This window comes from Typopeltis vanoorti, chromosome 6, assembly GCF_054136105.1.
Source record: "Typopeltis vanoorti isolate ZY-2024b chromosome 6, IOZ_Tvanoo_1.0, whole genome shotgun sequence".
NCBI classification, from domain to species: Eukaryota; Metazoa; Arthropoda; class Arachnida; order Uropygi; family Thelyphonidae; genus Typopeltis; species Typopeltis vanoorti.
The window spans coordinates 125,452,495-125,468,986 of NC_143554.1; the positions used below are offsets into that span (position 1 = coordinate 125,452,495).

The following is a 16,492-nucleotide window of genomic DNA, read 5'->3' on the forward strand; positions in this document are numbered from 1 at the left end:
TTGTGATCTTTGGTATGCTTTTCAATTTTTATTCAATTAGGGGGGAAAAAAACTTATTATTAAACAAATGTTATATTAGTAACATTTATTCTCTGGTTATTATTTATTTGTAATTTCAATTAATTTTATTTATAAAACATAATTGTTGAATTTTACAGTCCAGGAGTCCTGTCAAGTTCCTTTGAAAGTAGTCAGTCATCAGATGATTTAGACGGAAGCCAATCTGATTTTCATCATAGGTAATCTATTTTAGCATGGCTCTGTACACGTGTTATTCAAGTAATACAGTGAACAACATCGATCTGATATTTTCTTTAAGAAGCATATATTAAACAGTATCCATCTAGCATGAAATTCACAGTTGAAATTGACCTAAAAAACTCTCTGCCTTTCCTTATATGCTCCTATTCACTTTAATCTAGAGTTATACTTTGTTCTTGATCCATCTTAAACTCGCCTTTGCAAGGGAAGGCATATTTGAAAAATTTTACATTTTCTTTTTCTCAAAAATTTTGCATCATAAACACTTGACATCATCAAGATAAGATTTATTTCTCCAGGTTCACTTGCAAGCTTTTGCAAGAACTAGACTGCGTAAAAGCTGGCATCTATCCCATTATGGTTATGCTTGTTCTTTTGCTTAGTGCTTCTTAAATGCTTATTATTATTATTATTTCGGGCAACTCCAAGGAGTCGACAGACTCATCGAGGGAGGCCCTAACATCATGTCAAGAACAACTATTTGACATTCACACAGTATCTATCACACCTCGCCTTGAACTCATTCACAGTCATCGCACCCACAACAGACTCTGGCAGCTTATTCTACTCATTCACCATTCTCCAAGCAAAAAACCTAGCTCTAACACCCCTGCTAACCACATTCTTGCCCGGCTTCCAAGTATGGCCCCTAGTCCTCCCACCACCAGTCCTATTCTCAAAAATATCTTCTGGATTAATCCTATAGAAACCCTTTATAGGATTTCTATAGGATTAACTGCCCACAAATCTTCAACCTGTTCTCATAAAGTTCATTCCACAGACCTGCTATCATCTTGGTCACTCGTCTCTGGATCCTCTCCACCTCCTCCCCATCAAGAAGAAACCTTGGCGCCCATATCTGGGCACAGTAGTCTAGATGGGGTCTTATCAAGGCTCGATATAGTGGAACAATAACTTGTTTGTCTGTGCTTGTTAAAGTATTTTTCAGCAACCAAGTGATTTGATGTGCTGATTTAGCCACTTTTGCAATGTGCCCCCTAAACTTCAACTCCCTATCCACCAACACTCCCAAATCCCTGGCCTCATCAATCTCCTGGAGTACGGTTCCACCAATGTGATATACTGCTGCTAATCTTTTCGCTCCAAAATGCAAACCTTACACACTTTGCCACATTAAATTGACATTCATTTTCCCAAGCCCAGTCCTCCAAACTATCCAAATCATCCTGCAAAATTTTGACATCCTGTGCACTCACAATTGCTCTACCCAACTTTGCATCATCACAAACAGGTGAACACTTCCTCTCAGATCCTTTCCTATATCGTTTTCAATTGAGCGAATTGAAAAGTAGTGGTCCAAGAACAGAACCCTGCAGCACACCACTAGTCACAAGCCGTCTTTTGGACTTCACTCCTGAATAAACACTCTCTGGTATTTCTCCATCAACCACCCTCCTATCCATCTCACCAACCCTATATCCATCACCATCTGCTCCAGTTTACCGATTAGAGTTCCATGTGGTATCCTGTCAAAGGCCTTGGCAAGGTCCAGTAGAATCACTGTAAACTCATTACCCCTATCCAGTTCAACCGTCACTGTGTTATAAAACGTGAGCAAGTTACTGAGGCATGATCTACCCTTCACAAAACCATGTTGTCCCCAATACAGTATCCCCTTTTCATCTATCCAATCCTGTATTCTTCTCTTGACTAATTTCTCAAAGACCTTGACAACGATTCCTGATATGCTAATCGGTCGGTAATTTACAACAGCAGTCTTGGAACCTCCTTTATGCAGTGGAACTATTTTCCCCCTCTTTCCACCCCCTCTGGACTAACCTAGACCCGAGACTCAAATTAAACAAAATGGTCAAGGGTACTGAGAATTCTTTAGCCACTTCACGTACGACATGAGCTGGTATACCATCCACTCCCACAGATGTATTGACATTGAGGTTTTGCAATAGACTACTCACCTCCACTTCATTCACCACAATTCCCGTATAATTTATTGGTTCATTCATTTCTGCAATGTCACCACCTGGAAGATATATTCTTGCAAAGTGCTCGCTCAGTAATTCAGCTGATTCGGTTACCTCCCTACCATCGGCATTCTTTAAAATCATTCTGCCATATATATTTTTTCTTTTACTTGCAACATATCGAAAAAACTGTTTAGGATTCTCTTTAGCTTGCATGGCCAATGTTTTTTCGTAATCCATTTTTGCTTTTCTTATCACACTCATTACCCTTCTGGCCTGCGCTTTATACCGTTTATGTGCCTGCCGGTCATCTTTCTCCTTAAATTCCCTCCATAGTTGTTTCTTTTTTTGCAGCTCAAGCTTAATGGTGTTATTCATCCATTTAACCCCTACTTGATTTATTATTCGGACTCTAGGTATATAGTCAGCCATTGCTTCATGCAAACACTTCTTAACTGCCTCCCATGCACTATCAACTTCTAGCTCTTGCAGTTGTACATGCCATGGCACTGAACCAGTCAATCTCCTAAGCTTGTCATACTTACCAGCCCGATAATTCCACATGTTCTCCGTCTTAATTGTAAATTCTACACCTTTAGCCACCTCCCAAGTCAAGATCCTATGATCACTTTCACCAATTGGTGGCAACGTGGTCATATTCGTTACAGCCAAATTCTCAGATGCAATTACCAGGTCAAAGTATTTTCTATTACATGCTGTCGCAGATAGTTATCCCTTAATAACCACATAAAATCCAGTTTCTTCCTCCCATGTGTCCTTTCCTCCTTCCAATCAATGTCACCCTAGTTGAAATCTCCCATAACAATTACCCTCCTTCCACTCATTTCTTCTATTTGCTTATGCATATTATCTCCACCATCAATTCCATCACCTGGTCTATAGCAGCACCCAACTGTATATTTAGTTCTGCTAGTTTCAATCTCACGCCAAATAGCCTCAAATGTGCTCTTTTCTCTATCCTGCAGTTCCACTTCTATTCTTCTTGGCTGTAGCTCATCAGATAACATCAATAACACTCCTCCCCTCATTTTATTCTCCCTGTCACTCCTGAACACCATACCCCTCACATTCAATCCCACTAGCTGTGTCATCTTCTGTCAGCCATGTTTCACTAATGCCAATAACCTGTGGTCTGGAAGTGCCAACCAAGGTCAAAAATTCTTACTTCTTGTTCCTAATACTTCTGGCATTTGTATACATGAATTGTAGAAGCCGATTTGTTCCATCCCTATTTTGATGCATTATACTATTTCATTCTGATTCGTGGTCTTTCCTACTCACATTCACATACTCAACTGTCTCCCAAAAATCTGCATATCTACTTCCCACCCCCCCTTAATAACTCTAGTTTCCCTGATTCTGCACATTCACTTCCACTACATTCGACAACACCTTTTCAAATCTCCGTACACCAAATCGATTCAAATGTAAACCATCCATTTTATATAAATCCTTTTGCCTATCAAACTCATTCCACACATCCACAAATTCGACACCACTCATCAAACATAATTCACGCATAAAGTCATTAGCAATTATGGCCTTCCTTCTATACTCTTCACTGTCATACCACGGCAACAGACTCACCAACCTAACTCTCTCACTCTTCTCTTTTGCTACCTCAAGCAATTCCTTCACATCCTCACTCATAGCCTTTTTGTTTCCTTTCAAATCATTTGTACCTGCCACCACTATCAATTCTTTCACCGCTGCTTTTGCATTCTAATTGACTCGCTTACATTCTTGACGTTCACACCGGGTTGGTACGATTTTGTTAAACTCTCAACTAACACATCTCTTACTAAGGAATCTCCATACAACACACGCTCTTTCATTTTGTTTATACTCACTATCATACCCTTATTTTTTCTATCATACTTTTGCCGATTATTAGTCGGTACGCTTGGTAAACATTTTTGCCAGCGCTCCAGCTGCCGATTTACCTTATGTATCACTCCGTGTAATAAAGCGATCTCACTCATTGCGTCAGTGTCATCATTTTTATTCTCTGATGATTCGTTTAATCGTTCTGTATGTTTGTTGTTTTAAGGATACTTGCGACATAAGACTGAATGATATAATCACGTAATCACAAGAAAGCTATTTATTTAACCAAATATTTCGGTCTGGAAATAGCAGACCATCGTCGGTGGTATTACAAGAACAGTTTAAAAAATATACAAGCTAGAATACTAACAATAGATCGTTGAAATTAGAACATGCCGCGTGATGTTATATCACTAAGTATGAAACGAAATATTTTGAAGTAGAAACATGATTGAATTTGCTATAAAAAAAAAAAAAAAAAAAAAAAAAAAATTAATGAGTAATCTTGATTAGGCTTTCCCAGATTTTTGATATAGATATGCAGTCATTACGATTCAGGTTGGGATGATGGAGCAAGGCCTCCACGCTTTCCTTGAACAAACGTTCGAACCTGTAACGGGATCTATGTAAGAGGCGCGTCTTGGACCAAAGGATGCTGTGGTCAGTTTCAATCCCGTGTTGAGCCAAACCAGACTTTTCAGGTTTATTGTGAAGAATGGATGATTGATGTTCTTGGATTCTTTTTTCAAGAGAACGTCCAGTCTGTCCAAAGTAAGAGAGATCACAGTTGCAAGGAATTTGATAAACTCCAGGAAGAGATAAAGTTGAGCGTTTGTCTTTAGGAGAAGGAAAATGAGAAGACAATTTGTTAATAGGAGAATACGTAGCTGTTAAATCATATTTCTTCAAAATTATAATCCTCCACAAAACAACAAAGATTCAATACGTCGAGTACCTATTCCTTATATCTCTGGTATTTCAGAACCTATCGCAAGAATTTTGAAGAAATATGATTTAACAGCTACGTATTCTCCTATTAACAAATTGTCTTCTCATTTTCCTTCTCCTAAAGACAAACGCTCAACTTTATCTCTTCCTGGAGTTTATCAAATTCCTTGCAACTGTGATCTCTCTTACTTTGGACAGACTGGACGTTCTCTTGAAAAAAGAATCCAAGAACATCAATCATCCATTCTTCACAATAAACCTGAAAAGTCTGGTTTGGCTCAACACGGGATTGAAACTGACCACAGCATCCTTTGGTCCAAGACGCGCCTCTTACATAGATCCCGTTACAGGTTCGAACGTTTGTTCAAGGAAAGCGTGGAGGCCTTGCTCCATCATCCCAACCTGAATCGTAATGACTGCATATCTATATCAAAAATCTGGGAAAGCCTAATCAAGATTACTCATTAATTTTTTTTTTTTTTTTTTTTTTTTTTTTTTTTTTTTTTTTTTTTAATAGCAAATTCAATCATGTTTCTACTTCAAAATATTTCGTTTCATACTTAGTGATATAACATCACGCGGCATGTTCTAATTTCAACGATCTATTGTTAGTATTCTAGCTTGTATATTTTTTAAACTGTTCTTGTAATACCACCGACGATGGTCTGCTATTTCCAGACCGAAATATTTGGTTAAATAAATATCTTTCTTGTGATTACGTGATTATATCATTCAGTTCTGTATGTTTACCTTCATTCTCACTTTCAACGCCACTCTCACAGCTATCAGCAAATATCACCATTCATACCTCGAATATCACTGTTATCTAGATTCTCACTTTCATCAACGATATCACTCACACGACCTGAAGCACTCTTTAAATCCTCGCATTCCTTACACTTTTTGCACACATTCACTCCACTATCATTGTTTAACCAGACTCCACCACTCTCCTCAGTGCATACATTTTGCAAACGGTACACTGAATCAAATCTTTTAAATTAAGATTTTTAGACAAATATGGCGACCTGGACGCCATCTTTGTATTCCTCTTTATGGGAGCCATGTGCACAGATAATCGTATCTGTCAATTTGCTATTAAAATACTCAAAAACACACAAAAATCACCCAGACTCGCTAGAATACTAAAAGTAAACAATACTATGTAAATACTATGCAAATTCATCAATTTTTACTCAAAATATCACTTATCTGTTCAGGAGCTATCCACAAACATGACATACCATATAGCCCTCTAGGTGGTAAATGTCTTTTTCATAATACAGTGAAACACTGCCAGTACTTTGTTTGTTGGAGGCTTGAAGATGGCCTATTGCCGTGTTTGGTTTCTGAGCTAGGGTCCAGTTTCTGCTCCCACCCCACCCCAATACAGTGATGCTCTTGAAGGACATGCCAAATATACTGTAGAAACCTAGATCCTCTCCCCTCCCCATTGTGTACAGTGGTAAAATGGTTTCACAGGCTAGCCATTAGATGATACATAGAACCAAACCTGATATTAGCGAATCCAGAGGCTTACCAATTAGCTGGTGATAAATCCTGCTGCTACTTCATGACTGCAGGGGGGGTGCATGGCTTTGACTATGTCAAGGCCACTCATGAACTGGAAACTAGGTCCCTTCCATGTGGGTAGTGTCTCTGAGTCTTTCACCTCTCACTGCATGCCCCCTACTCTTTATTTAACTCTCCTCCCTACATGCAGTAAATAAACTTATTGAGATATGGTTTTATTGTGGTTCATAAAAAAATTTCCACAAGAAACAACTAAAAAAAAAAACATTAAAAAAAATAATAATAAAAATAAATAAACTGAAACAAAAAAAATCACATTAATAATCCTCACGAAAAAAGTTTTACATCCACTTTATGAACATTTGCAGCCTTAATTAACAGTAGCATAAATTATGTGCACCACACTACCTACAGTCATCAAAACCAGAGCTTATTATTCCTGGACGTACCTCAGCTGGTGACCTCAAGAACTACCTGTTCACCTCAGATATCCTGAGTGTCTGTAAGAGAGTGTCATCAATTAATCTGAGTGCCCTCTTTTTAAAACCTCACCAGCATCAAGCATTGCCAGTGAGGCTTTGAATGCACCACCTAAATGTGTGAGCAGTATTCCATGTTTGAGCAAATATGACATTTATACAGTGTTAGTAGTTGTATAGGTGAAAAGAGTGTGAGTACCTTGAGTAGATAAGTAAACCAAAACTTCAGTCAAAACTTCTGGTTGCAGAAGTTTTGACTGATGTGTTTGTGCTAGGAAAGACTGGAGTTGCAGGCAGGTTATTCCAAGAAGACAGATATGATAATGTTTTAATATCCGAGTGTTATCAGAAGTATGGAAAAGTGATGTGAAAGGAAAGGTTATCCTCTCTGTACGAACGTGAAGGTTGTCTAGAGAGGATAACCTTCAAAGCCATACTAGCATTGCTTGATGCTGTTGAAAAGAGAGCATTCAGATTAATTGATGATCCCTCTCCCACAGGTACTTCCATGGTCAGTTCTTAGCTGAATTGGCCACACCTTCTTTCAAAAATTACACATAACAGCCAGTGAATAAAAAACCTTTATATATATATATATATATACATGTAAATATCACTTATGCCTGTGTGCAAACCACTTAGTCACATGCAATACCACATGTTCTAGCAACTATTTAAGAATGCTGGTCAGTAATGTTTTTTTCCCAGTGTTGATCGCTGGCAAAAATGAAGGATCTTTCAGAGTTTGATAAAGGCTTATTGTGGGTGCATGACTGGCTGGAGCCACAATTTTGAAAACAGCAGAGTTGATTGGTTTCTCAAAAGGTGAGATATCTCAGGTGTTTAATCAGTGGAAAAATAAGACATTCTGTCATCTGAGAAGGCTTGTATGGACAAACAGAACTTCCTGTGTGCAGCAGTTGACCGAAGCATTTAATGAAAGCTGTTCCCGACCCATACCTCACTAAACTACGTGCTGGGAATTGAAGAGGATCAGTATTGGTGGCAGTCACTAAAGGAGGTCCAACATGGTATTAAATGAAAGTTTCTAATTCAGTGGCTGGTATGTGTATAAGAATAAGAACAGCTGCTGGTCTGCATCCATTTAACATCCACCTCCAAATGTACTGAACGAACTTTTTCCTCCTCTTTCATTCTTTCTACTTCGGTTCCTTGGAACAGCCTCTCCATAGATTATAATCTGCAGTTATTCAAACAAATGTGTCAACAAATTTCTTCTTTCTTCTTTTATTCTCTTGCTCTCACTCATCACTGATGTGCTGTTGGTCTTGCAAATTTTTGTTTGAACAGTTTGAAAATTTAGATTGAAGTTTAGTTCCATTTAGGAATTGATACTGATCTAGCACTGAGTTTGGAAGTGCAAAACCAGGGAAACTAGAGAAAACCAGGGAGAAGTAATCAAGCATGTATTCTAACCACTCATGGAAGTGGTTAGACACTGCTTGATTACTTCTCCACTCCAGGTCTTGCTTATTGGTATCAGCAAGACCTGGTTGTCAGAGAATGGTGTAGTTACAGGGATAGAATATAACAGGTATTATTATTGATAGTTGAAGAACTTCAACCAACAAAAAAAGAAGTTATGGAATATTGTAGATCTGTAGGAAATGGTTCATTTGATGCTGTCTGGTGTGAGATGGAAGCTAATAATAGGACAAAATATATTGTTGGTTGCTGCTATAGACCTGGAGGTCCAGAAAAAGATGTGGATGACATGCATTGGCAGATTAGCACAATGAGTGCAGGCCAGGCAATTATCATGGGAGACTTCAAATATGGGAATATAGGTTGAAGGAGGAAAAAGCACATGGTGAAATGGAATTTATACAATTACTAAGGGATAATTACCTGAGATAGTACGTGATGGAGGTGACCAGGGATTTGAGAGTGTTGGATCTGGTAATGGTATCAGAAGATCTATCTGTACCCACAGTAGCAACTCCCTCCGATTGGGGAAAATAACCATGCAGTCGTGTTCTGGGAGGTTGCTCAACATGTGGAAATTTCAGTCAAGAGAGGGTTTATGTGGAACTACAAAATTAGCGATTATGACAAACTTAGTAGGCAACTTGGAGCAGTGCCATGGCATAAGAAGCTACATGGAATGAATGTAATTGGTGTATGGGAAGTCAGGAATTGTTTAAGTGAGGCAGTATCAGACTTGCATATCCAGGGTTAGAAGGATAAACTGAGTAGGGATTAAATGGATGAGTAGCAATATAAAGCAGGAGCTGCAAAAAAAGAAAGCATTGTGGAAGGAATATAAACAAAAGGGTGATCAGCATGTCATGAGCAATATAAAGCACAAACAAGAAGGGTAAGAAGTATGGTAAGGAGTGCTAAATCAGATTTTGAGAGAAAATCAGCTAAGCAGTGCAAAGTAAATCCAAAAGAGTTTTATTTTTGCTATCTAGCAAGTAAGAGAAAGAATGGTTATGGAAAAATAACTTTGCTCAGTACTGATGGTAGGGAAGTGACAGAAGCAGAAGAAATAGTTCAGTTACTAAAGTGATCACTTTGCAAGGGTTTATCATCCAGGTGGTGACTTTGCAGTTACCGAAATGCAGAGACTGACGTGAGAATTGAAGTAGAACTGGAGGTACTTAATGTATTCAAAAATATCAATGTAAATACTGCAGTGGGCCTGGATGGTATGTTAGCTCGTGTGCAAGTGAACTGGTAGCGCCTCTGATAAAGTTGTTTAATCTGTTTCAACAAGGTTCCAAGGGCGTGGGAAGAGGGTAAGATAGTTCCATCACATAAAGGTGCCCCAAGACAGAAGAAGCAATTACACGCCAATTAGTATCTCTGGAGTGTGGGTTAAAGTATTGGAAAAGTCAGTTTAAAAGTGAAATTCAGGAATGGGTGTATAGGAATATGATACTCTATAGGGAGCAGCATGGCGTTGTAAAAGGGAGGTCCTGCCTCAGTAATTTATTCACATTTTATAATAATGTGACAACAGAATTGGATAACGGGAATGGCTACACTATGACACTGCTAGACTTTGCAAAAGCATTTGACAGAATACTGCATAGAAAATTATTACATAAGTTGAAGCAGATGGGAATGGATATGAGAGTGGTGGTATAAATAGAGGAGTGGCTGATAGACAGACATCAGAAGGTTATGTATGGCGGAGTGGAATCAAGGTGAGTGAGGGTGAATTGTGGAGTGACCAGGGCTCTGTACTAAGACCACTGCTCTTTAATTTGTACACTAATGATATAGCGGAAGATTTGAGGGAAGATATTTAGTTGTTTGCTGATGATGATGATGCAAAACTGGGGAGGGAAATAGTTGATAAAGATGATATATGTATTTTGCAGAATGATATCAATAAATTGGCAGTGTGGACAAAGGACAATATAGAAATAGACAACAGAATAATGGTATGGTAGAGAGTCAACTGAATAAATTTATATGGAATAAGAGAGAAATCAGTCAACACAATAAACTACATGTATACAAGACAGTGTTCAAAGCATTTTAAACTTATGGATCTTGGAGCAGGATTAGAAATAAATCAGTTGATCAAAGTCTAGAGACCACAGATCTGAAAGCTCTGAGAAAAATTGAGAGTGTGAACAGATGGTTATATTAAAAACGAAGATATCAGGAAGCTTGACATTGTTAACATTTAGGAATGTGTGAGAAGAGCTAATCTTAGGTAGAATGGTCACTTAATCAAAATGGGATAGCAAAACCAATGCTTGATGCCAGGAAAAAGTAGTAGTTTGATTGATGTAGTTAGAAGTGCCTTTGGAGACCTAAATACAAGATTTGACAATATTGGAGTCCTGGCAGATAAATTAATTTCGAGGAAAATTATTGATAGGAAGTTAGTAATGTGAGCTTTTCATGTTGCACTGTCATAGTATTCTGTACACCTCTTGAGAGTTTATATGAGGAATTTAATTATGATGACATAAAGGTTTATAAAACTAAATGTTCTACATTTATTAAAAATTGGTGATTTTATAGCCCACATTGCATGTGATTCAACTTTATCATAGAACAAAAAAGTTTTCAAGAAAATTTAGAAAACTGCTATCTTACTTTTTTAAGAATTTGAGTATAATGTGTTATGGTAGTCGCATTTCATTCCTGAGAACGAATTCAAAATAAGTCTGGGTCTACATTAATTTCCCAGATAAGCTAAATTATTTACATAATTTTATTATTCCTTATATATACATATATACAGGGTGTTCGGGATAAATTTGACAGTTTCGTAAGGAAAAAGAAAATCTTCTTTGTATCTATCAAATTTAATGAATTGACAAAAAAACATTACAGGCAGAGTTAATTACAATACTATCAACAAGATTTACTCAAAATAACCACCATTAGCATCGATCACAGCTTCAATTCTGCTTCGGAACCTCGAACAAGCTGATGCTACAGTCTCCCTGGGAAGGGCCGCAAAAACTGTTTTAATTTTATCCATTAACTGGGCTTTTGTATTACTGGAAGTGCGATTGGTGTCTTTTTCAACTGCGCCCCATACAAAATAATCCATGGGGTTAAGGTCTGGGGAGTTTGGAGGCCAAACATTTGGACTGGTGAAGTCGTAGAAATTTTCAGACAACCATTTTTGACTTTTCCCAGAGGTGTGGCAAGGGGCCGAATCCTGCTGCCATACATACGGCCTACCATTGGCTACCCTTGTTATCCAGGGCTTGACTACAGTTAGCAACTCCACGAACAAAGCCCGAATTCCAATGCCAGGGTTCTTCAACACCTGTTCCTGCAGATTTGCGAGGAATTCTGCTGTACGAACGCAATCAGATCGTCTGCTAGGGATCTTTCTTCTTGCTACATCCTCGTAGTCACCATTGCAAGTCTCTAGTTCATGCCTGATTGTTTTTACTGTATTCAGGGAGCATTGGGCAGCAGTCGTAATATCCTTATTTTGATGGCGGGCACGAATCATCATGATACAAGTTATTCTCTTCCATGATTCAGGTGGGTTCCAGCTATCCATCCTTTCTGACATCTTGTATATGAATGAAGAAGGGTCCAAACTTTTAAATGAAGAGAAGTGTGTGTTAATACATGTAACTTACGGAAAAATATAATTAATTATAAATATGTCAAATTTATCCCGAACACCCTGTATATGACAGAATGATCATTGACTCGGTTAACATACATAGTTTTATGAAGAATTAAATGACTAGAACCGAGATTTAAGTAAAAAAGGTTTTAATATAAACACACTACTAGTTTCGGCCTGTAACAGCCTTCTTCAGGTGACATTATAAAAGAAAAAACACTAAACATTGAGGGTTAAAAGACTATGAACAACACAGACAGTCTTTATACATAATTAGCATGAAAACGTTGTAGTTGTATTTGAAGCTGTTCTTTCGTTTGTTGCATTGTTGGGAGAATGTGTGTTTGCTGCATCACGTGAACGCCAGTACATGATTACAGCTGAATGACTATCTGGGAGGTTGTAGCTTAAGTTGTTATTTAGATGAACAGGATTGAAGATGATTTCTCTAGATTCCACAATTTTTCTCTCTATTTCGTCACTGCAACGGAAGATGTTAGTAGATTTTTCCCAGCAGACTTTGTGACTTTGGTTATCATCATTAGGATATGACTTGATAATGCACTCGCTCACTGTCTCTCATGTGTTCTTCCATACGCATTTCGACAGATTTGTCTGTCTGCCCGAAATAAGGAATATCGCAGTCACATAATATTTTATATACACCAGGGTATTTGAGTTGATGATGACAAGGTTTTGGGTGGCTAATTAAGGAACGGATCTTTGGAAGTGGAGTGAACAAGGTTCTGATATTGTATTTTCTTAGAACTTTTGCTAATTTGTGTGAAACAGTACTTATGTAAGGAATAGATATATTGCCTTTGAATCTATTTGTTTCTTCTGAGTGATGTCTAGGAGGAATTTTTTTTTTTTTTTTTTTTTTTTTTTTTTTTTTTTTTTTTGTCTATGAAGCATATGTAAATGTTCCTATTTCTTTCAAGTGATCTTTCTATTAGTATTTTTAGTTACAGAATAGCTTTAACTGTTCCCATTCCTCTTCTGAAGCCTTTCTGTTGTTCACTCAATCACTCAGTTCACCGCTTATGTCTCTTTCAATTTGTTTGTTAACTGATTTTCATATGTTGCATGCTTTGGTATAGGCATAAATTTTTTTCTTCGAATGCTTTGATACATTTTCACTTGAACCTGGGCTTGGAAAACAGATGAGGATTATGGGTTGAATAGATGAAGGATTTCATACCAGTGAGAATAATTTCTGTGATTCATTCACAGCAGGTTTTAGGATCAGGTGAGTGGAAGCAATAGCCGGGAATAGAAATTGCAAAGGTCATCCCAGTTGGCTCCTTTATAGTGCCAGAGGATGCGAGGTTGGGTGTGGTTGGAGGAGGGATGTGTGTGTGTGTGTGTGTGTGTGTGTGTGTGTGTGTGTGTGCGCGTGCGCGTGCGTGTGTGTGTGCGTGCGTGCGTGCGCGAGAGAGAGAGAGAGAGAGACTTATACAACATTGTGGTCTGAGTTGCTGAAAGGAGAAGTGACCTCTGTGGCCTATCTGGAAGGAGAAATGGTTAAAAAGAGATATAGGATATTTGGAGAGTGAAAAGGGTTATTAGGAATTTGAGTGGATGGATGTATGATTTGTGTTAGGTCATTACTTACAGCAAAGATTTCTGCTTCTTGTCCTGCTTGATCAGTGGTGTTGTGAATGTTGCAGGTAGTCGAGTTACATGGAAAGGAATGTGAAGAGATCTGAGTGGTTATTAGCGTTTGGAGTAAATACATGACTTATTTTTCACGGTATTAACAACACCACAAACACTTTTAACAACCAAGATGTTTTATTAACGCTTATATTTCGCTGATTTTCAACTCAGCATCATCAGAGCACAACACACATGTAAACGCGACAGTGAGTGAGTGAAACAATATAATTGCAAAAGACAAAAGATCTAAAGTCCTGTTTTTGGCGCCCTCTAACGAAGGGGGAAAAAAAAAAAAAAACACAGCCGTTATCCAGGAGTTTTTCTTAGGATAACCGTCTCCCAAATTTTTGGCAAATTAATGCAACCATATTTGTTAAGGTTGGGAGAATTCTTCAAAGCCATTGCTGACTCAAAAAATAATCTTTCAGATCTATAACAACTCCTAAATAGCACATTCGTTTTCTTCCATCTAATCCTGTGTCAAGGAGTAAATCATCTAATCCAAAGTAATCCTTTATCCCCTGTACTCGCAAATATTTACTTAGAGGATTTTGAAACCAAGACTATCTCTTCCTTTATTTTAACACCTAAAGTTTGGAAACGTTATGTGGATGATGTCTTCATTGTTTGGAGCCATGGACATGGATCCCTTATGGTTTTCCTCGAACATCTCAATAGCCGACATCAAAGTATTAAGTTTACTGCTGAGCTTGAAACGGATAATTCCTTGCCTTTTCTTGATCTCAAACTGACTCGCTCTTCTGGTAAACTAAAAATATTGATATATAGAAAGCCCACACATACCAACAGATATCTGCACAGTTAGCCTCATCATTTCCCTCCTCATAAGCTTGGAATAATTTCCACCTTGGGACATAGAGCCTGTTCTCTTCTTGATGATCCAAATGAACTGCTTACAGAAATAAACCATCTGAAAATTTCTTTCGAAGTTAATGGATATTCCAAGAAAATCATTGACAAATTCCTTCTTAATCCTCCTAGACATCACTCAGAAGAAACAAATAGATTCAAAGGCAATATATCTATTCCTTACATAAGTACTGTTTCACACAAATTAGCAAAAGTTCTAAGAAAATACAATATCAGAACCTTGTTCACTCCACTTCCAAAGATCCGTTCCTTAATTAGCCACCCAAAACCTTGTCATCATCAACTCAAATACCCTGGTGTGTATAAAATATTATGTGACTGCGATATTCCTTATTTCGGGCAGACAGACAAATCTGTCGAAATGCGTATGGAAGAACACATGAGAGACATTACTTACAAGAGACAGTGAGCGAGTGCATTATCAAGTCTATCCATTTCTCGGCTAATCCTAATGATGATAACCAAAGTCACAAAGTCTGCTGGGAAAAATCTACTAACATCTTCTGTTGCAGTGATGAAATAGAGAGAAAAATTGTGGAATCTAGAGAAATCATCTTCAATCCTGTTCATCTAAATAACAACTTAAGCTACAACCTCCCAGATAGTCATTCAGCTGTAATCATGTACTGGCATTCACGTGATGCAGCAAACACGCATTCTCCCAACAATGCAACAAACGAAAGAACAGCTTCAAATACAACTACAATGTTTTCATGCTAATTATGTATAAAGACTGTCTGTGTTGTTCATAGTCTTTTAACCCTCAATGTTTAGTGTTTTTTCTTTTATAATGTCACCTGAAGAAGGCTGTTACAGGCTGAAACTAGTAGTGTGTTCATATTAAAACCTTTTTACTTAAATCTCGGTTCTAGTCATTTAATTCTTCATAAAAAATATATATATGTGTATAAATGATCCACACATGAAAAGTCACAAGACCTATTAGCACATTAGTGTTGTGTGCGGAAAAGAGGAATAGAAGAACGGGGGAATCTGTTCATATCCTTTCTTTTAGGCTTGCATGGTGATCCGAATGCATTTTTGAAAATTATGGAGCCAACTACCGTGTTTGAATAAAAACTTTAGTTTAATATAACTAAAATCTACAATTCGACATTTCGACCTTTATGTGAAGGTCATCTTCTGGAGCGTACAAATATACACAAGAAACAAGCTATACTACAATCAAACTGGTTCGTTAAAGACACTGACCAACCGTTACCACAATTGTTGGCCTGACCTCTGGTGGGAAAAAAATAAAAAAATTTTAAAATAAAAAATTATACATCAACACTAGAGTCCTATTATTTGTGTTGTCTACTATATACATATATTAACATCATTCCAGCCAGTTGGATGGGATGGTTTCTAATACTAGCAGATTGGCTAGAGTCCTGACTTATGTTGAATCTTTCATATTAGGAAGGCTGAATGTGTTCCATCCAGATCCTTGGAATTTTCATGCCATCTTTGTTATTGATATTGTGGTTTATCAGGATTTCGCAGGATTCCTTAAATTTTCTTTCATACCAGGTTTTTGTGCGGCGTAAGGACCAGGTGCTTTTCCAGTTGATTTGGTGTAAGGTGTTAAGTGCGTGGTCTGAGAGGCCTGCTTCACAGTAATGGTTATATTTAATGTGTCTAATGTGTTCTTTCTTGCGTATAGGGATTGTCCGTCCAATTTCACCAATGTACGGTAAGTTACAGGTGCAGCAGATGCAATAGACTCCAGGATGTGCTAATGGGAGGAGAGGATCCTTAGAGGAGCTGAATATGGTTTTAAGTTTAGTGGGTGGTTTAAAGGTGGCATTGAGGTTATAATGTTGTAGGATTCTGTTGATTTTTTCTGA

At 37.8% G+C, this 16,492-nt stretch overlaps 1 protein-coding gene across 4 annotated transcripts in view; it reads left to right on the forward strand.

The window, feature by feature from the left end:
• LOC150105909 (uncharacterized) overlaps positions 1–16,492 on the forward strand; it is a 327,762-nt gene that overhangs the window by 191,657 nt on the left and 119,613 nt on the right. For all 4 annotated transcript variants that reach the window (XM_090393671.1, XM_090393672.1, XM_090393670.1 and 1 more), the window contains one exon: positions 159–239. In XM_090393671.1, the coding sequence (XP_090249797.1) occupies positions 159–239 (81 nt within the window). The remainder of the gene's footprint in view (positions 1–158; positions 240–16,492) is intronic.